Raw genomic sequence first — 22,007 nt, 5'->3', positions numbered from 1 at the left:
AATGGCTATGTTACAAAGTTATGAGCATTATGAGCATTAGGTCGATGTGGAGCAGCTTGAGTGGAGTATTAGTTCACTAGAGCCTTATCTATGCTGAAATGCATTATCTCCTTGGGTCAAACGTGGTGGAAGAAGGTTAACAAAACATAGCTGAGCTGCATTTTCTCTCTCTTCCTACAAGTCAAAGATCTACTGTAAAGTGGTTTGTTTAAGGCTATTTGAGCACCAACTAGCCTTTGGGTGTGCTAGGCATCTAAACACAATGGTGGGCAGGTCCTTCAACTGGCTGGAAGCTGGGAACTGGCTCTTGCTTTTGCTTTGTTGGAGCCATCGCCACCACAGAGGTCCAGCATCCCCTGTGATGTAGATCAGTGGGAGACAACCGCTCTATGTAGAAATGGACCACTCCCCATCCCACCTTCCTACAGATGACACTCCAGTCACATTTTCTCCTAGGGTGACAGTTCTTTCAGCTTGACAAGGTTGTCATCCACAACTATAAAAGTTAAACAACATCTCATTTCACAGAACGGGAGTATCATGATACTCATGATCTGAATTCTTCTAATCTCGATTTAACTGTTCAGTCGCACAACGAATCCTATTTTAGTTTCAGTCTTTGTTTTATCTTTTTTCCCTTTTTTTCTAGTGGTGGTTGGTACTATTCAAAATAATTTTCAGACTACGGAGGCACTTCCAACTTAAAAGTGTGATGTATCACTGCCGCTGTCACATGACTTCTGGTTAATGATAACTGAAACTAGCCCTGTCTGTAGGCTTCCTTAGCCTGCCACCCTGCTACAGCAGCAGCTACATCCTCTGAGGTAAACAGTGATTCCTCAAGCAGGTTTGACATGGTGCCAAGACCATGTATTCAGCAAGAAACAAAGAGGTAACTTGGGTTTCCTGAGGTAGCAACTTCTGTGAAGAAATATTACCACAGTCTTTCCAACGGGAACTGTACGTTTGTTTTCCAAGCATTGACTGGTCAAAACGTGACAACAGAAATGGCAACCAAAGAGCCACACTCTTTTCCAAGTTGTGCGATGACGTCTGGGAAAGTTTTAAGAAAAAAAAACATAACAAAACAAAGCAGGTGTTCAGGAGATGCTAGTCTAGACTGCAAAGCTTTGGAGATGCAGCCACAGTAAATATTAGGGCAGCTGCAGGGCACCAAGAGGCACCTCCCTTCCTTTGACATTCCCTCAGAGAATGGATATTCCTACATCAAGCTGGGGGCTGTAATGGAACCTCTGAGTGCACTGCCTCTCGTGGGCACAGCTCTGTGAATGTCCTCTTACCATTTACCTCATCTTGAGGCAAGATATCTGCTTTCTTGACTGTTCTGTTCAGCAGTGGCATTTGTATATCCAGTGGGTGGGCCAAAGGAATCACAGTTAAGGTCTTAGTAACTGGTTCACCAGAAGTGGCTCAGCAGTATGTGACCATGGCGGGAACAAAGTCACTGTGACCAAGTTCTGTTGATTGTAACAGGTTCAGTTTACTAAGTCAAGCTTGATGCTGTGGCCACTGAAGGTGGGGAAAGGTGGGAACACACAGTGCCCTCTGGCAACATTCTTGTGGATCTGAAAGCTTCAGGAAGACGCAGGGAAAGTGTTGTTATTTCCCATTTCTTTTGGAGAACCAGAAAAAAAAGGAGTAACGTCTGAGGAGTCCTCAAAGATCATTTGCTGGAATTACTGGCAAAAAATTTTTTGTCTATAGGCTGGGCGGTCAGCCAGCTTCTGGAATGCTCACAGGCAGAGATACCTTTAGAGCAGGCTTCCGAAGACATCAAAACGAATCTCTCTCTAATGTTCTCACCCTATTGGCCAACTGGAATAGCCCCAGTAGGTCTCAAGATTCCCCTTGTAGTCACACAATAGTTCTTGAAATGATGAAAACAACCATCAAAGTCCTCATAATCTTTTTTCTCTAGACTAAACATCCTGTGGTTACTCAACATCTCTGTGAAGCCTGGTTTCCCTGTCACTCACCAATAGTCTCCTACTTCTGTGTGCTATTTTATGAAGTAGGACCTTCCTACCGTGTAGTATCTGTCCCTGAGGGGATCTTGCCAGCAAGCATATTTGCTCCCTTGGCTACTCATTGTAGAGCATCAAGATTACATCTCCAGGTGTGCCAGGAGGTGAGGCCCCAGTGCCTGCCTGAAGGTGCTTGATGCTCAGCAAGCATTTTAGGAGCACTTAGGTTAATTAAAAGTCAGCAGGATTGTATGTGAAGGTGAAAATTAGAGTTGTTTTTTCCTCCATCCTGAATTCAAGCTATTGAAAATTTGAAATTACACACAGGAACTTACATTTGTTTCTGTTAATTTCAATTCGTTCATTCTTTGTCTGAACACAATGTTCTTGTGTACTGAATCACTATTTCTAACATTCAGTAGATTAGTCTTCCATATCTCACTTCCAGGACTGAACCTTCTAGACACTCAACAAGCATGCCTTCTATCTTACCTATGGCATATATATGTATATATATATGTGTGTGTGTGTGTGTGTGTGTGTGTGTGTGTGTGTGTGTGTGTGTGTGTATATATATATACGATGTCTTTACAATGAATAATTTGATAAGATATGTATTGCTTAATCTCATCTTAAAATTGTTTCTAGCTAAGTTGTAGGTTTTTTCTTTTAAGTTCTGGTATGTTGTTACTTTTCAAACTTGTTACAGTGAAAACCACTCAGCACCTACATCAAATAGTCATTTAACTAGTCCTAGGTCAAATATATAATCTATCAAGTAAATAATTCAGACCATGACATTTCTATATTGTGTGAAAAAAAAAAGCCATGGGCTCACAGAAACGTTTGCCAGGATGCGTTGCTTAGACATTGGTTCCAATTTAAGAACATGACCAGATACTTCCAGAGAATATTGGTATATAGAAGATTCCCTTGACTTTTATCAGAACTTAAGACCTAGGGTTATCCCTTCAGGGTCTACTTTAGGGAAAATACATTTTTCTTTTGTAAGTTGGTAAGATGAAACAAAACACAGAACAAACCCAGGAAGCTAGTACAGTATACAAACCATGTTTGTGGAATAAGAGAATGTAGCTATCTATATAGTGTGGATTTTCAAGAGAGTTTCATGATAATTCCCCACCCCACCCCCCACCCCTGCCCCAGCCCAGTTTAACAATAAACTAGGCACCTGTTCAGTCAGACAGGGCTCCATGGATTTGCTGAAACAGCCAGTTCCTAATGTAAACTGGTTCCAGAAGGCAAGGGGCAGGGTCCCTCCTATCCATTACTTTGAAAACAGCCGTCATCTAACAAAACCAAGCAAGCCCCCCAAAGGCATTATCCAAGTGCCCTTTAAAGAGCAGACACTAGAGAATCTATTACCTCCAGTAGGTCAGAGCTTACAGTCAACCAGAGTTTAGGTTTCAAAAGATTTTTACAGTAGTTCCAAGTCTTAGGGAATGAGTCTGCATTGACTTCCAAAGTGTCATCCGTGGAGCAGAGCGCTGTTGTTTACTAAGTCCATTATAAAACTGAAGAATTCTCTTTAGGTACGAATTCAGGGTTTATAGAGTACCATAGGTTAAGTTATAATTTGTGTCTACTATTAAGTAGGTATTAATCAGAAAGTCATCTAAGCCCACAGGTAGGTAGAGGGGGAGGATCAAGGCCAGCTATAACACAGATGGCTATCTCAATAGACAAAAAGAAAAGTCAACAGAAATAGTAAGAGCTTCTTACCTCTGCCAGTGGTTGTGTGTTTGAAAAGGTCAGGAAAGCCATGTGTCAAATTCATTACCCACAGGGACCAAAGTATGCTAAGAGCCCAAGACAGAGCAAGAGCAAACTCAGCACACACTGTTGTCAAGCTAAATCTTGTCTCCATTACTTATTATCTTATTTACATTATCTTTTTGAGCTCAGTCTTTTCATATGCAAAAATATGGAGGCTGTACAACAGTTGGACCTTCTTAGCCCTGCTGTGAGGAGCAAGTGAGATAATCCATTTAAAATGGTTAGGGTAAAGCTAAGCACATGCCAATAGCACCTTATAAATAGTATCCTTTGGTCCAACTGGGTGAATTCTCTGTGGGCCTTGAAGATTAAGCACAAGCTTGGCCAAGGACAAGTTGGACCAGGTTGGTCAAGTCTGGATGGAATGATCCAGAGCTATAGGGGAGGCAGCAGGTACGATGGGAAACAGTGGGCTTGGAGCCTGGCAGATTTCAGGGATAAGTTCTTCCTTTTAGACCTACTAGCTTTGTGACTCAATCAGTTAATGTTTTTATTGTTTTATTTTTGAGGCAGAGTCTTGCTAAATAGCCCAGGCTTGGCTCGAACTCCTGCAATCCTCCTGCCTCAACCCCCCAAGTGCTGAGATTACAGGAGAGCTCTGACTTCTCTTATCACTTAAGGTGGGTCACTTATCTCCTCCCCCACAACCTGGCTTTTCTCACTTATGAAATAATATGAATGACGATGCCATCTCATTATGAGGATTAAATGTGTCGGAGTACATGATTGTCTAGCTGCAGGACAGTCACAGAAGTCCCTGGAGTCCCTGTTAATTCCCAGTGTTATCAGGGAGGAGGAGGAGCCTAGCTCCCAGTGTATTCAGGGAGGAGGAGGAGCCTAGCTCCCAGTGTATTCAGGGAGGAGGAGGAGCTTAGCTCCCAGTGTATTCAGGGAGGAGGAGGAGCCAGGGAGCAAGAGAACCTGTCAGTATCACCTGTCGCTAGTGTGACTGTGAGTTTGGTGGCTTTCTCATTCGTGATCTGTGGAAGATTTTATCTGCAAGAAAATTTCCATTGCTCACACCCACAAAGGGTCTGGAAAAGCAAAGCACTGGCCTGGCAAATGAAATAATAAGGTCTCAGGTTTTGCAGGGATTAATAGAAAATTCACAAGTGCTAACATCAATGGCTGCTGGTGCTTAAGTACAAAATAACTGCTGCCTATCTTTGTTCTTTGAATCAGTATTCACTTAACACTATACCTGGTTCATCATTCATCATGGTTGCTTGGTGCTGCCATGGTTCACCATGCCCAAGCCCTGCTGAGGTTCTGGCTATGCTCTCTTGGAAGACAGGGGTTGGATACTTGATGATTTATGTATCCTGTTTGTGTCATATGCTCTGGAAACAAAGTAGCCACATTCACTGTAAAGGTGCTGTGGGGTCCACTTTCTTTGTGGCCATAGAATGGCAAGACAATTAACCAGACCAGAAAGGATTCAGATATGCAATCCTTCTAGACATGCCCTCACACATCTCACTGGCTATGCCAGATGCAGAAATCAGTGTCAGTTCCTTCCCTGTAGGGAGGCACATTACTGTGTCAGCTGAGGGTGGACTCAAGCTAGAAGAGGGGGAGACCTAGGACTCTCTTGCCCACGCTTTGCAAGTGAAACAGTATTTTGGGAAAAAATAGCAAGACAAAAACTCTCCAAGCCTCAGAGATACCCAGGGGAGAGCTTTGTGACCTCTTGTGACTACACACACACACACACACACACACACACACACACACACACACACACGTTGCTCAGCCTTTCCTGCTGCACCGCCCAGCCAGTATCCGGTCTAATCAGTAGACAGAGGGAATTCTGCGGGGGTGACTCACTTCTGGGCTAACAATGGAACTCTCGATCCTTTGCTTTTTTTTTTTTTTTTTTAATTATTTTCAAATCTGGAATTCTTTTGGTAAAGTTTGGTACAGTAAATTTAGAACAAAAGGCGTAGAAAATAACGAGCCTCCTGGGTAAAGCTCCGATGGCTTTGGCGTGAGTCAAGAGAGGCTAAGTCTGCTGTTCTTGTGCAACGCCAGCTGTGAGGTGTGCCAGCCACTGTACCTGAGTCTGCTGTTCTTGTGCAATGCCAGCTGTGGGGTGTGCCAGCCACTGTACCAAAATTTTTCCAGCAGATGTCATGTCAAGAAAGGAGAATTTGAATGGGTGTGGTAGCGAGAGTTTATAATCCCAGTACATGGGAGGTGGGGGCAGGATGATCAGGAACTTGAGGCCAGACTGGGCCACATGAGACCCTGTTTCAAACAAACAAACAAACAAACAAACAAAGCCTGGTATAGTGGGAATGCCTTTAATCCCAACACTGAGGATGAAGCGGCAGGTGGATCTCTGTGAGATGGAGGCCAGCTTGGTCTACAGAGGAGGTTCCAGGAAAGACAGAGCTACGTGGTAGAGAAACCTTGTCTCAAAAGCAAAACAGCTCAGAAGAAAAACAAAAGCAAGGGAGACCTAACACATAAGCATCCCTGATTTTTGAACAGATATTTTTGTGGTGGTGTGGTGTGTGTTCATGTGCACACATGCATGCATACACACAAAAGCCAGAGAACAACCTCAAATGTCATTATTCAGACACTAGCCACTTGTTGTTGTTGTTGTTACTTTTAAACAGGGCCTCTCTTTGGCCTGTACTTTCAAAGTAGGCTAGGCTGGCTGACCAGTGAGCCTCAGAAATCTACATATCTCTGACCTTCTAGTACTTGGATTGCAAACTCACACTATCACATGCAACTTTTTCTAAACATAGGTTCTGACTATTGAGCTCTGATCCTCATGTTTATAAAACAACAAAATCAAATCAGATCAAATCAAAACAAAAGATACTTTACCAACTGAGCCCATCCCCCCAAACCAGGTTTTTTGACCATAGATACTTTCTCTGAAATAGTATGCTACAGGCCTGAAGTATTTGTCTGGAATAAAAGCCAACGCAGACCAAGTGACAATTCAACTACAACTCTAAAATCTTTTTATGTAGGTCTTACATATACCAGGTTGGATTTGAACTCTCTATGTAGCTGACCTGACCCTGGACTTCTGATCCCCTTGACTCGACCTCCCAAGGGCTAGGATTATAAACATGTACTACTATTATTCCTGACTTATGTAGTGCTGAGAATTGAACTGGGCTTGAGCATGCTAGGTAAGCTCTTCTAGTTAACCTGCGTTCCCAGAACTAGCTTGAGCACTCTTTTCAAGATTAATTTTTCCTCCCTGAAAGTTATCCCTCCCGCCACTGAGTAAGTAGACTAAAGTCCAATCACCTCTTGGCTGGAGTGAAGAAATAGGTTGCCCTGGCAACCCTTGGAAGATTCCTTTGTGAAACCTGTTTTACAAAGAGGGCCTCTAACTAGGCTCTCAAAACCCAGCACGTCAGGAAAACACACACTTCCAGGACTTCATCTCTAGATGTCCTGGGAATAAGTAACCCAAAATTTAGAATTCTTGATCTCCCCTACCCCCAATAAGGTCTTTGAAATTCACTTACTAGGTGTAGCATTGTGGGTAGTTGGTAATATAGAAATGCAGTAGGTTGTCAGGCTATGCTTGATAACATTACAATAAGGACTAGAAACTTTAGACCTGGAATTATTTTAGGTAGATTTTGAAGACAGGGAATATTTGAGGATATACATTGGAATAGGACATTGATGGTGACCAGATTCCTTATCTAAGATGGGCATGGTAAAGAAAAGCAGCTTATCAAACTGAAGTGATTGATGAAGTTATTTAACTAATGACATGCCGTACACCGGAAGCACTTTCTAGTTTGCCTTTGCCTGGGAAACACCGAGTAGAGGCATTGGATGCCATTCCACTGAAAGGCCCTCAAGGTAAGCGCACACTGAGCCAACTGTGGACTTTAGCAACTCTCAAAAACCAAGCATTAGACAGATTGCTTCCTGTTCCCGTCCAGGGGATCAAGGAATGTGATAAAAAGCCTTGGATTCAGAAGTTTCATTATAAGTTTCACTTCCCAGATTCTATTTTCAAATCTCTCCAATTTTCAGAGGTTCTGGGGGTCGGGTGGGGGGAGGAGGCATACAATAATTTTCTGGTTGTGGCTCACCATAACAAGAGGAACTATATTAAAGGAGTGCACCATAGGTACCGATCTAAACTGAAAACAGAAATAAGCCCTTTTTTCCCCCCTGGCTTCTATGGTGAGCGGCTCAGGATCAATGTGAGGAAGTGAGTGTAAGAACTTACAACTTTGTGCTTAACTTACTGAAGTCTCCTGCTCCTGAAAACAGCAGCCTCTGCTAAACACAAGAACCCCAAATCAAACTCTAAATCTAAAATTTGAGTAAAATTAGAAATTTGGTTTAGAGTATTAAAAAGAAATCAAGTACGTCTGTCAGTATAGGCTTATACTGCCAGCTACTTGAGTGGCCGATGCAGGAGGATCTCAAGTTGAGGGTCTTGGCCACAGACTGAGTTCAAAGCTCTCCTGGGCAGTTTGGTAGGACTGTGCCTCAAAATAAAAAGCAAAAGGAGATCTGGGGATATAATTTATGAGACTCTATATTCAGAACCCACTGCTAATACACACACACACACATACACACACACACACACACACACACATGCAGACAAACATATACACACACACACTCTCACACACATACATATACACACTCATATATACATATACACACATACACACACTCACATACACAGACACACATAGACACACACAGATACACACACATATACACACTCTCATACATATACACATACACAGATACACACACTCATACATACAAATACACACATACATACATATACAAACATACACACTCAAACATACATGCATACACATACACACTCACACGTACATACACACATACATACATACACACATACACACACACACACATATATACACACATACACGCAAATTTAATATGTGATGTGACCTGGGCAGTGAGGTTTATCCTTTTTGTCTTGGATTCCCCTTTAAGAAGGGAATCCTGTGGTTATTATTTCTGAGGCCAGCTATTTTCACAGCATCCTTTTCCTAGTCGGTAGCAGCAAATGTTATGAATACTATTACCACACATCATTGTTTTCATGGAACCAAGACCCCAGTAAAGCAACAGCTAAGAGGGATGTTAGAACACAGGTGACCACTCCCCAGTCACTGCCCCTCAGTGCAAGGGCATTTTAGCAGAGGGGTCTTCAAGTTCACATGAGTTTCCAACAGCATCAGGACACCAGCTGAACATGGTACGCGTGCCACTGACTTTCAAATGCACGTGGGTGTTACTGCGAGTCAGAGGAAGAGATCTAATTTACAAACGTAAGACTCAGAATACAAGGTGGAAGCCTATGAAATAGTGTACTCCTATGATGAGGTTTTCATACCTGAAGGAGTTGTGCAATATGCTGTGCTCCACATATCCTTATGTGAATAGGCTGAGGGACCTAGAAAAGAGGAGTGCTCACAGAGAGTCTGAGGCAGAGGTAGGGTCTGCTTCAAGCATCTTGACATGTGGTCTTGAGATGCCTGACTGTACATGTTGCATGGTTGCCTGCATACTCTCCCACCAGACTGTGCTCAGCCCTAGATACCACAGCATCCCCTTTGTCTCTTGATGGAAATCTAAAACCCTAGGAAAGAGCAGATGATCCATTAATACACTTCTAAATAAAACACTCGTGGGTGCCTTGCGCTGGATTTGAACTACTTAGAAAAAAATAAGATAGCCTATTTTAGCTGCAAATATGCTCAAAAGTATTATTAAAAGTAGAACCACAGACTTATGAATCTGCCACCAGAACTGTGGCATCTATTTATAGACATTGCCTGAAAGCCAGTAATAACAGAGCCTTGCCAGAGTCCACTGGAAAGCTGTGTAGTTGTTTTGAACCGGGAACACCCATTCAGCCTAACACATGAGTTTATTGCAAACATGCAGATGTGAGATTTGAGAGTACAGCAGACCTACTCTTGCCTGACTTTGGAAGGACCACCACGTATCACAATATTTTTCCCCCCAGGATTTCTGATTCTGCCCAGTGCTCAGACTCGTGACTCATCAATCAGCCACGAGATAAGCCCCATATCCAAGTCACTGTCTTGTTTTTTCCTCAGCTCTTGGCCATCCTTGGCTTCACTAAGGAAGTGGCTGTGAGATATGAGTAGATTATTTGCTTATTTTTTAAACAAAGATGGAGTTTTACTCTATAGCTTGTGACGGCCTCAGATTTGCATGGCCTTAAACTCATTGTCATCCTCTTGTTCAGTATCCCTAGTGCTGGGATTACAGATGTGAGCCACGATGCCCAGCGTGAGGGGACTAGAAGATGCCCTGTGCACAGGCTTGCAGCACCAGTGGGCAGAGGCCATTGCTAAAAAGCTGGGTATGGCGTTGCAGGCCTGGAATCCCAAGAATTTCAAGGCCTGAGTGGGCTACAGTGAGTTCAAGGCCAGCTTGGGCAACTGTGAAATTACATTGTGATCTCAGCAATAAAACCCAAGGCCTACGCTCAGGGGTAGAAGGCTTGCCTAGCAAGCCTGAGTCCTTGGGGTTTTAATCTCTAGTAAAATGTATGTAAGCATGTATGCAGGCAGGCACACACACAAGCATGGATGCAGGCAGCTAAGCATGCAAGCATGCAGAGTTCAAGAAAGGCCTGTGGATCTTGAGTATTCTCTCTTATATGATCAATATTTAGTAATCCAAGGAATGTCTTCCCTTTTCCCCAAGTCATGGCCTCTGTTCAAACCATAAAATTATCAAGTCCTTTCCCTACCACCAAACATTAGAAGAATAGGTTGAATTTCTTATACTTCTTTCTTTCCTACTCTGGTATTCTTCAAGGGAGTTCTGTGTGGTTAAACCAGTGTGGGTGAATGTGTTTGACATGGGCGTCTGCTGAGGGACTTTCCAGACCTTCAGAGCTGCCTTTTCAGAATTGTTGCAGAATCCTTTTCTTGCCCTCCCTCCCTCCCTTTGTCCCTCCCTTTCTCCCTCCCTCCCTTCCTTTCCCTCTCTTTATTTTCTTTCTTTCTTTCTTTCTTTCTTCCTTTCTTTTTCTTCCTTCCTTCCTTTCTTTTTTTCTTTCTTTCTTTCTGTGCCTGAATATTATCTCAGAGGACCTGACACTTAGCAGACACTCAATAAATAATCATCCACAGTTATAATCATTCATAGAGGGATGTAAGGTGATGAAGTGCCCTAGAGAATTCCTCTCTCCCCAGCCATGCACCTGATGACATATCCGCAGTAGGTGCTCAGGGACATTTGCCAAATGAAAGAATGAATGAAAACCCACTCTGAAGGGCCATCTCTAGATGTGTCCCACAGGACACAGGATTTCACAAAACCTACCCTGAAACCATTCCACAGTAATGCTCATTGGAAATATTTTTTATGTGTGGACTTGTATAAAAGTCCCCTTTGTGGTGAAAGGGATCTTATTGTTGGGTAAATGTTCTTATCTCAGCTTCTGTCAATATCTTAGATTTTTATGCGAGCAGATCCCCATTTTCTCCTGACCTGTGGGTACTTCTCATCAGAGGCACCAGGCTGGGCTTTTTCTGCTTCCTGTCAGTGTCTCGGGTGTTCTCATTGCTCAGAGCACAACTGGCCCCTGGTCTGCAAGGCCATACCAAGCTATGACCGGCATCTTGACTCCTTTCCTCTGCTTCCATTTGTAAAAAAGCAAGTTCTCAATGTATCTTTTCCTAGGGTGGGGAGGTGAGCCAGGGTTCATAGCGGAAGGGGATAGGAAATGCTACCCTCACCTCCCAAGCCTGCATTCATGATTCGGTTAGGAAAAGACTGAGTTGCTAAGTGCAGTTTTAAATTGCGTTTTATTTTTTACTAGACATAGGTCTCATGTAGCCAAGGCTGGCATCCAGACTCAGAATGTGGCTATGGATGACCTTGAACTTTTGGCTCCCATCCCTAAGTGCTGGGGTTTGGAGGGATGTGCTACCACGCCTGGCTAATAACAGTGCTTTATACATTTACTCTATGCAGGCATTTCTGACATCCTTCTGAGATACTCTGGAACCCGGCAGCTTCCCTGTGCTCCTGGGATCAAGCTCACACCCCCTCCTGTGTTTATCAAACAGCTGCCATTTGTTCATGATAAAATGGGGCAGACTATTATCACTGTATGCTTTTTAGCAAAGCACCTTCTATGAGACCTGGTTTAGCCAGGCAGTTTTACAGTGAGCATTGCAAAATCCTGTTAGCTTCTACCTAGCTATTTATGCGTTTGAGTTAGAAATCATTAGTTCTGGATTCCTAATGGATACATTTTCCACTTACTAAGATTTTGAACAAGTTACTGGCTGTCTTTTGTTTGTTTTTCTTTTCCTTCCTTCTTTCCTTCATTTCTTCCTTCCTTCTTCCTCCCTCCTTCTTTCTTTCTTTCTTTCTTTCTTTCTTTCTTTCTTTCTTTCTCTCTCTCTCTCTCTCTCTCTCTCTCTCTCTCTTCCTTCCTTCCTTCCTTCCTTTCTTCTTTCTCTCTCTTTTTGAGATGAGGTTTTTCTTATGTAGATCAGTCTGTCCTCAAATTCACTGTCCAGGAGAGGGTGACTTTGAACTCCAGCCACTCCTGACATGATCTTCCAAGTGCTGGGATTACAGGCAGGTGCAACTAAGCCTGGCCTAATGGGTTTTTTTTCCTTGAAGAAAAAAAAAAAGAAAAGAAAAAAGGAAAAGAAGAGAAGAGCGCAAGGAATGTGCCCCTGCCACCCACCACACTTCTGAGTTTATTTTGTGAGTTAGATGAGTCATGTGCTTTGAAGACCATCTTGGAGATATCTTAATGAGATAAATTTCTGCCTGCTGAATAACACATTCTGGAATGTCTGAGAGATACTGAGTAGAAGGCTAGGATGGCCAGGGAGAGCATGAAGGAAGGACAGAGGCTGAAGACACACTAAAGAAAGACACAGTGTAAGAGAACAGAGATGATGTTTGTATGCTTTAAAGACTAAATTTTTCTTGTTTCCTTTGTCCTATCTTTTTTTCTTTCACCTCCCTCCATCTGTCCCTCCCTTCCCCTTTCTTTCTCTTTTCTCTTCAGTCCTGTCCTCCCTCCCTCCCTCCTTATTTCCTTCCCAATTTCTTTCCCTCTCTCCCTCTCTTTCTTTGTTTTTCTCTCCTCTCCTTTCTTTGGAGACATGGTCTCACTGAAAAAAAAAATTCCAGGCTAACCTCAAACTGGGAATCCTCCTGCCTCAGCTTCTGAGCTGCTGGGTGTGCACCAACACATCTGGCTTAGCTTTCTTTTTAGAGGCCTGACTCCAAGATAAGGCCATTAGCAGCAGCCAGCTAGCCAGTGAAAGCCAAAAGGTAAGTAAGCTCTATCAGGAAAACACTGAGCCCTTAGAGCAAGAGGTGAGCGATGGGGAAGGAAAAGAAGCAAGATGAGCTGAAAGGAGGAGGGTGGATTTCTGTCGTGCTTTTTACAGCTTTCGGATGATAGAAGCGAGGGACACACAAAGGGAGACAGGCTGAGAGTATATGCAAGTGAGGAGCTCCAAGAATGAACTTCCACACAGGGGTCTTATGAAATAAGTTAGATATATTTGGCATGCATATCAGCAGTGATTCAAATCCAAGGACAAACTTCGGATTAGCAGGGGATTTGGATATGCTTTCAAGAGTCTAGCAAGAATCAAAAGTCCTAGCCCTGTGGGAAGACCTTGGTGCTGATAGGAGGCCAAGGCCAAAATTTCTGGCCGTTTGCTCTAGGAAGGGGCAGATAGAGGAGCATTTGATAGGATTAAAATATATATAATCCTATATGTAGGGTCCTATACTGGGGCTCACTTACAAAGGCATGAACTAGTAGAGATTCAAGTTAACATGGTGAGAGTTCTGGGCTTACCGGGCATTTCCTTAACCTGTGAGTTAAGACCCAAGAGGTGAAAAGAGGCCTCCAAATCTGAAGAGAACCAATTAGATCCTCTTTAAAAATTTTTGTTTTTAAATTGTATTTGTTTATTTTGCGTAGGCGTATCTGTTGGGAGCACACATGTGTGGGGATCAGAGGACAACTTGTAGGAAGGAATAGGTTCTCTCATTCCACCATGTGGGTCTTGGGGATTGAACTCAGATCCTTGGGTTTGGTGGCAAGTACCTTAACTCACTGAGATAGTTCACAGGCCCTAGATCTCTTTCAATGTCTATGGATTGTACTGGGTACCAGCAGAAGGATCCTTTAAGTCTAAGATGGCAATTAGAAATGCGGAGTAGAGATTCTGCAATTGCTTTTAGTATGAGAAAAATAAAATAGTTTTATAGGTAGTGGCATTTGGAATATGCAAATGAGGAAACAGAGAGGGTGAGGTCAGGTTAGAAAATGTCGGTTGAGGGCTTAACCACATTATAGGCTTCAGCCCACTTAAATGCAGCTTGTAACCAGTGAGTGTACCTAGGATCCTGTCACTTACAGGTGACAGGACTTACAGGTGACTTAGTATATTCACTACTTTTACTGATAGTCACTGTACTTAAACTTGATGAAATGCTTATCATGTGCAGGATCTTCATATTTATAGGATTTTTTTGTTTTGTTTTGTTTTGTTTTTAGCCATCACAATGAGAAGTAGATGCTATTATTAATTCTATTCTCTGGATGAGAAAGTTAGAAAATGAAGAAGCTAAGTAAGCCACTTAAGACTACACAACTGGAAGCCATGAAAGACAAGATGCAGACTCAGTGTTAGAGCCCAGGGTCTGAAATGTCACAATGGGCAGGCTCTCCTAAACCAGGGCAGAGAAGGAAGATGCAGACGCTCATAACCAAGTGACATTTACTGGGGCTTTAATGGGCCACACACTATTCTAAGGGCCATGTAAATGACACACACACACAAAGACATGCATATACACAGATACACACACATGTACACACATAGATACACGTACATCCACACATACAGACATGCACACACACAGATACACACACATGTACACATGCAGATACACATACATACACACACACACACACACACACACACACACACACAGGCACACACACCTATTGCATTTCCAGAGTAACTCCTTTCTTTCTTTTACTGAAATTCTAGAACATACCACTTAGTAGGTGCTCAAAATGTTTATTGGACAATGTGGACAACTCTATTTCCTTCCTCCCTCCCTCCCTCTCTCCCTCCCTTCCTTCCTTCTTCCTTCTTCCTCCTTCCTTCCTTCTTTCCCTTTTTAAAAGATTTATTTATTTTATTTATATGAGTACACTTTAGCTGTGTTCAGACACATCAGAAGAGAGCATCGGATCCCATTACAGATGGTTGTGAGCCACCATGTGGTTGCTGGGAATTGAACTCAGGACCTCTGGAAGAGGAGTCAGTGCTCTTAACTGCTGAGCCATCTCTCCAGTCTGTCCTTCCTTCCTTCCTTCCTCCCTCTCTCCCTCTCTCCCTCCCTCCCTCCTCCCTTCTTCTTCTTCTTCTTCTTCTTCTCTCTCTCTCTCTCTCTCTCTCTCTCTCTCTCTCTTTCTCTTTGTGTTAATTTTTAGATAGGGTCTTGGTATGCCATTCTGGCTGCCCTTGTACTCACTAATTTAGTCCAGGTTTGCCCATTCTCAGTAATCTCCTTGCTTCAGCCTTCCAAACACTGGGATTATAGTTGTGAATCCCAATGCCTGACCATTGAAAATACCTTTTATGATGACTGTAACCACACAGGTTTACTTTTAGAGAACCCTGGGTCATGGGCTGAAGTCCGAGGGACTCAGGTCCCACCCCTTCTTTTGTTCTGTCATTTCCCAGTGCTTACTTCTGACTCATGGCACCTTGCCTATGTCTCTGCTTCTTTTCTCTCTATCAACTCTCAGAGAAAGGGCAAGAAGCTTTGTTCATCATTGTAAGGTTGTATTTGCATGTTGAATATCTGGAACAACCCTAGATGTCTGATTACTAAGCATTAGCTGTTTGATGAAAGGAGAGAGCCCTGAATTTCTTCAAGGCAGAGCACAGTCATGTGCAACGGGGGCTTGCTGCTCACACTCCCCCCATTCCATTCTTAAGAGGTATCTACTTTTGATCTCTATCACTGGCCCAACTCTCCATTCACCACTCAGGCTTGGCTATGGGGCAAGAAGTTTCTCCTCTGTGTTGTTTTTAAGCTTAGCATTGATCATCACAAGGGTAATCATCCCACTTAGATATATTGGATGGCTGCTGCATTTTTAAAAAAATGAAAACAAAGTGTTGGGATGTGGAAAAAAAAACTAGAATTCTTATAGAAAACTGTATATTGACTGCTTGGGGATTACAAGCAAGATTAACATTGTTAATAATAGACAAAATGTGCAACCAATACACAATGCTTGCTCTTTAGTATGGAGATCTAAGACCATAGAGCTGTCATGTTTATGAAGTGGTCTTGATTAGGCAAAGTCATGGTGGACAGCTCTGCTCAGATGCATGGTTTCTATGATGCCACCCCTGGTCCACATACCTGTCTACACGAAGCTGGCAGACAATACTTAGTGCGTCTACAACTCCTTCTTCTTTCAGTTGTTGACAGCCAATGGATGTAGCAATGAAACACCCAGTTCTCCCAATCCCTGCACTGAATGGGAAGAAAAGGAAGGAGAAGATAAGGAAAAACAGTGAAGCAAGCTTCATTCTTTTAAATGTATACCTTTAACTTTGAAACTACGAAGACTAAGAACAATAATGATAAAACCCATATGAATTGAGTAGCCTATTGAGTAGTAACCTAGCCTTGCTGGGCTAAAAATAGATTTTTTAAAAATTTAATTGTAAGTAGTTGGATGAGTGTGGTAGGAGGAGGTAAGGGGTTGAGAGAATGGCAAGCAGATATAACTGTTCTAGAAAGTTCTAGAAAGAATATGGCAAGGAATGGGCAGTTGAAAGTAAAGAAAATATTTAGACATATTGTAATTGTAATGAACAGTGGAAAAACAAAATATCAGAGAGACCTAAAGGGCAAAAAGATGGTGTAGTCACAGGAGCAAGAGAGAATTCTGGGAAAGAGACTGACTGGGAGGTGTAGTTAGATGTTGAGGCCTAGCGAGTAACTGAAGATTTAGGACAAAGGATGGAACTAGAGCAACCTATTTTCAGGTCATTGACATTGAGATGATAACTGAACAGAAATACTGTGTGTCTTGGAGGACTTACACATTTACCTGCCATAGATAGTAAATCTATAATAAGTGTATAGAATCAATTTAACCACCCCCCACACTCCCCGTTTTTGATCACTGTCTTTATGTAAATTTCTCTCAACTCTGTATCTAAAGTCCCCAAATTTCACCTAGGTGGAACTTCTGATGGTACTGCATTTCACATGTTCAATATATTTAAATAGACAGATTTGTGTATCTTTCCCTCAATAGCTTTACCCATCAGCTACAAGGCTTTCTAGCCTAGGAAGTCATCTTCCACATCTGTACCTCTTTCACCCCAACATCCCATCTGTCTTTTTTTTTCTTTTCTATTTTCTAGCTGAAATGAGCCTTTGGGATGGACGTTTCCTTTTGTGTAGAGTATGTGCATTCTCGGTGTGACTCCATTACATGATCACTGGGGGCATCATGATGCTTTCCAGCTCTCAGGACTTTTCTTGGATTGGTTCATGGTACAGCTTCTCAGTTCACTGTTCCAAACTAAGGGTATCATTTACTCTTCATTCAAACATGGATGCTGGCCCGTATTGGTTAAGCACCACCTCTATCCTATTCATCTTGCTACTTGTGACCTAGAAAATCTTAATGTAGAAACCATTAAACTTTGCATCTTTTGTTGTTGTTTTGTTCCAACCATATGTGCTACTGTCCTTATTTGGTGAATCATAATCATTTCACATATTTAGCATGTTTTTCTTCAGATGAATGTAACTAAAAAGAATTTTATAAGGAATGGGTCTGTTTAGTCAAAGTGACTGTAAAGACTTCGATTCTCTGAGGAAATAGGGTTTGGACCATGTTCTAGGAAGGGCAGGTACTTTGTCTACCATGAATGAGAACATAGATCCCAGGCGAAACAACAATCTGGGGGGAGAACTGATACAACTAGAATGTGTACTTGTGACAGGCAATAGATTAGCTGCAGTGGACAAGAAGGTTCTTTGAATAGAAAAGCAGGAAACAGGACTAGGCAGGGGAACTAAGATCACACCCAGGAGGCTAAGGAGTATGAACTACATCCTGTATACTTTTAAGAACATTTAAAAGAATCTGATGGGAATTTTCCAGAAAGAATCTCACATATGCATTCAAACTTGCTCATTAATGCCAAGGAATTCAGTCATCCATGTAGTGTATCCCCAGAGTCAAGGCTAAGCCCCGCTGCTCCAGGTGATGTGACCAGTTTTGAACATGGGCTGTATGTCATGCAAACATTTTCAGGAATATCACCTCAGGGAAGCACGCAGGCTAGGCCAGAGTAGCCCGAGGGAGAAGGGTATGTGTGTGCAATTAGCCAATTACTTCTAAACTACATGGATGAGGTCATAAGGGCCTGGACTAGGGTGGATGGACAGGAAGTGTGATTACGGGAGAAGCTTTGAAGGAAAAGCCAATCTGCTAACTGATTAGATACTGCGAGGAGAGTTGTAAGAGTGGCCAAAGATAACTGTCAACTTTGGATGGAGTGGAGGGAACAAAGGGGGCCTCATTCTTAGAAGCAGTAATCAGAAGGGGCCTTGATTTTATAGGGGAAGTGCTTCTTTAAGCTTACATATCCTTACTGCTTAGGGACTTTGGGTGGGAGATAACTCTAGCTCTCAACTATGCCCAACTGGTTGTTTCCTCTTTAGCTCTAAGGGTTTAGGATAAAGCCTAATGCTAGAAAGTAGGCTCTAAGAATGCTTTTGTAATTACAACTTTTAATTAATCCACAAAGTTTCAATATAAAAAGAGAGCAAGATAAATCTAAAATCACTTATTTTATCAAGCCCTTTCTTAGGACACTTGGAAAGTTAAACATCAACATCATTTATTTTGGAAAAATATGGGATTGTTGACCCATCCTGGAAATGCATGTAAATTACCTGCTTTGGTCACATGAAAATGAAAGCAAGAGGAAACGTGCAGTTATGGGAGGTAAACTTCAAGGCATGAGGAAGAGAACCCCATGGACTGCCATTGCTGTCACCTCATCTGCCTGGCCTCCAAACCCTGTGTGTGAATTGTCTTCCTTAAAATATATGACCACTCATCTGTTCCCCACCTCATACAATAGCTTCTCATTTTCATGAGCTATCTCTGAAAATGGCTAACTGTTCCACCAAATCTGCTATAATAATAAGTGCTACCAAGACACAATCAAGCTAGTCTCTTAAAACAACAACAACAACAACAACAACAACAACCTATCAACAATTAAAGCTATCTGCAGGTCATAGCATGTATGTGACCAAGGAGAGAAACATGAACAAAAATGAGTTTCAAGTCAGATGATGGGGTAAGGTCTCCTGCTCACTCAGACATTTATTTAGGACTAGAAATCTGTTTGCTCTCTGCTAAAAAATGTCCCAAAAGCTCTCATTCATTTCTGTAGCTATAAGTTTGACTAAGTTTTAGGATATTAATACATTTTTTAATCAATACATAATTTACTACTAAGTTACATTCTGGAAGCTAAGCCCTACTTCTGTCTGTTCTGTAATAAAGAGCAGCCAGCTGCTTGGCAGGAGGATTGGTTCGTGCCTTACCTGCAGTGGACAACCACAGGCCCTCGGCCTTCAGAGGCCAGTCTGTCTTCTTCTACATCCAGCATGAGCTGCAGAAGGGGCTGAGCACTGTCTGGAGTCTTGTGATCCGGCCATGAAGTGTACCAGTAATGCTTCACATGTTGGGTGTGACTTCCTTGCTGAAAATAGCAACAACCGCCAAATTACTTACTCACTTGTGGAACTAAAAGGCACCTAGACTATACTAGAGCACTAAGTGCCTTCTCTGGCTCCCTTCTTGCTGACAGCTAACTTCTAGGTAGGAAAGAAAAATCTAGACTCTTTTCAAAAATACCCTTTCATCTTGAGAAAGCTTTACTGTGAGTACCCTGGCCTGACAGGGAAGCTGAGTGTCCTCTCTCTAAGAATCCAGGTCTGTAATCTATCATAGAGATTGCAGATCACATATATACTATACACCGAGTATATATTTATAATACATTTTAGTAGCCAAAAACATTGCTGTTGCTTGGGACAGGGTCTTACTATATAGCTTGGATTGGTCTGGAACTCACTATGTAAGACCAGGACCACCTCAAACTCACAGAAATCCTTCTGCCTCTGCTTCCTGAATGGTGGGATTAAAAGCATGTGCCACCATGGTCTGCTTAAGAGGTGAAAATAGAACCAGAAAGAAAGGGATAGATTGTGTTTCCTTGTCTCTAAGTCTTGACAGATTATGTATAAACTTATTAACAGACATATAACAGAATAGCTCTATACATATCTCAAATTATCTAACAGCAAGGATTCCTAGCAGCAAAGGAAGTCTGTACCAGCCCTGGTGAGGACACACTTTGAGCAGAGGCTCATACACATCATCTTACTACACACAGCCCAGGTAGGAGGCCTATTTCTGTTCAGGCACGTGCTTAGAAGTAGGTTTCTGAAAAGCCTTCCTCTGCTACACTTTTGAATTAAAAACCATCCTTGGGCCCTGCCTTCACTCTCTTCTTTGTGATGCTTTTCCCCCAGGAGTAGGCTGCTGATAGGATTGGGGTCCTTTAGGTAGGTTATTCTTTAGAGATGGTTCAGTGGTTAAGAGCACTGAATGCTCTTCCAGAGGTCCTGAGTTCAATTCCCAGCAACCTCATGGTGGCTCACAACCATCTGTAATGGAATCTGATGCCCCCTCTTCTGGTATGTCTGAAGACAGTGACAGTGTACTCATATACATAAAATAAATCTTAAAAAAAAAAAAAGTGAAAACAATACCATGGCAATGCTGGCTAGCATCCGCTGCTCCATGGCAACACTGGTTAGTACTTGCTGCCCCATCAGTTAAGTAAGACCACATTCCTAAGACTGAAGCTGGTCTTACTTAACTGTCCCTGTGAATGACTGTAACTCCAACATTTTTAAGACCATATGAGCACCGCAGGTTCATCTTGCTGTGCACAGCCATATGTCAGTGCAGACTTTCTCTTCAATGGTTCTCAGGCCTCACTTAAAGCTGCTTAGACCATAACAGCATTAGCATAAAGGTCCCAGTAAGGTCTCCTGCATAAGCCTCTAGTTAAGGCTTTCCAGAGGCTGAGTCAGAAATGTTCTCTGAGTGAATGGTAGCTGACCCCAGCATCCTGCAGAATGAACTTCCTTAATGTCCACTTCCATTAATCCAATTACTTCATAGGCGAATAGTGTCAGAAAACAAGAAACATCCATAGCCCATCTTTGCCCTCAGTACTATCTAGCTTGTATAAGTTGTATCTGTTAGGATTTAAGAAAGGAGAAGTGTAACCCTGTCCTCACTTACTGTGAAGATGGCAACAGTTCATGATCTTACCTTTAAGACGAGGTTGCGGATGGTGTAGTTATCACATTCGTTTACACCAATGACCAGAACCTCAACCTTGCCGTAAATCCCTCTCTTTTCTGGCCAGTAGAGCACACATTTCTGTGGAGGAAAGAACAGCAACATTTTGCAGCTCTCTTAGTTCAAAGGTTTCATGTGAAAAAATCACTTAAAGTAATTCAAAAGTCAGTTTTATTATTATGAAAAGATTCGAAGATGACGTGAACTATATGATGTGTAGACCAGACTGTAATAAAGTTTGTATTTTCCAAGTATCTGTCATGCTTTACTAGTAACCCCATACCAATCTTAATGACAGGTAAAATTTCTCGGGACTCTAATGAGAATTTAAGGATTTTTAACCTCAATAACAGTTATAAGAAACATTCTATCCCATGGTGGCTGAGCCAAGCACCAAATCCTGCCACTTCAAACCAACATGTCTAACAGGAATTCTTGTAATATATTAGATGCCCACATATTGAAGATCCCCTGGCATGCAAGACAGATGTAGTGACTGTTAGTATATGTAAAGCATTATGTTTTGCCAAGTCTGATGATATTTCTCACTTATGAGACTTACTGACATTAATGTGGAACACAGTTATGACTGACATTTTTTTTTTGTAATGGATCCTCTGTGAAGGACTTAACAGTACCAATAATAATGATATTGGAAACAGAAGGACACAACATGGTGTTTAAAGTACAGACTTTGGACT

General features: G+C 42.2%; 1 protein-coding gene across 1 annotated transcript in view; it reads right to left on the bottom strand.

The window, feature by feature from the left end:
* The window catches only part of Ptprr (protein tyrosine phosphatase receptor type R), a 263,483-nt gene that overhangs the window by 2,334 nt on the left and 239,142 nt on the right, over positions 1–22,007 (bottom strand). The window contains exons 11-13 of the mRNA XM_031349554.1: positions 21,277–21,387; positions 19,473–19,630; positions 16,248–16,361 (exon numbers count right to left, since the gene is read on the bottom strand). Coding sequence (XP_031205414.1) covers positions 16,248–16,361; positions 19,473–19,630; positions 21,277–21,387 — 383 coding nt within the window. The remainder of the gene's footprint in view (positions 1–16,247; positions 16,362–19,472; positions 19,631–21,276; positions 21,388–22,007) is intronic.

The sequence above is a fragment of the Mastomys coucha genome, unplaced genomic scaffold (genome assembly GCF_008632895.1).
Source record: "Mastomys coucha isolate ucsf_1 unplaced genomic scaffold, UCSF_Mcou_1 pScaffold4, whole genome shotgun sequence".
Classification (NCBI taxonomy): domain Eukaryota; kingdom Metazoa; phylum Chordata; class Mammalia; order Rodentia; family Muridae; genus Mastomys; species Mastomys coucha.
This window is presented reverse-complemented; position numbering and strand designations above follow the sequence as displayed.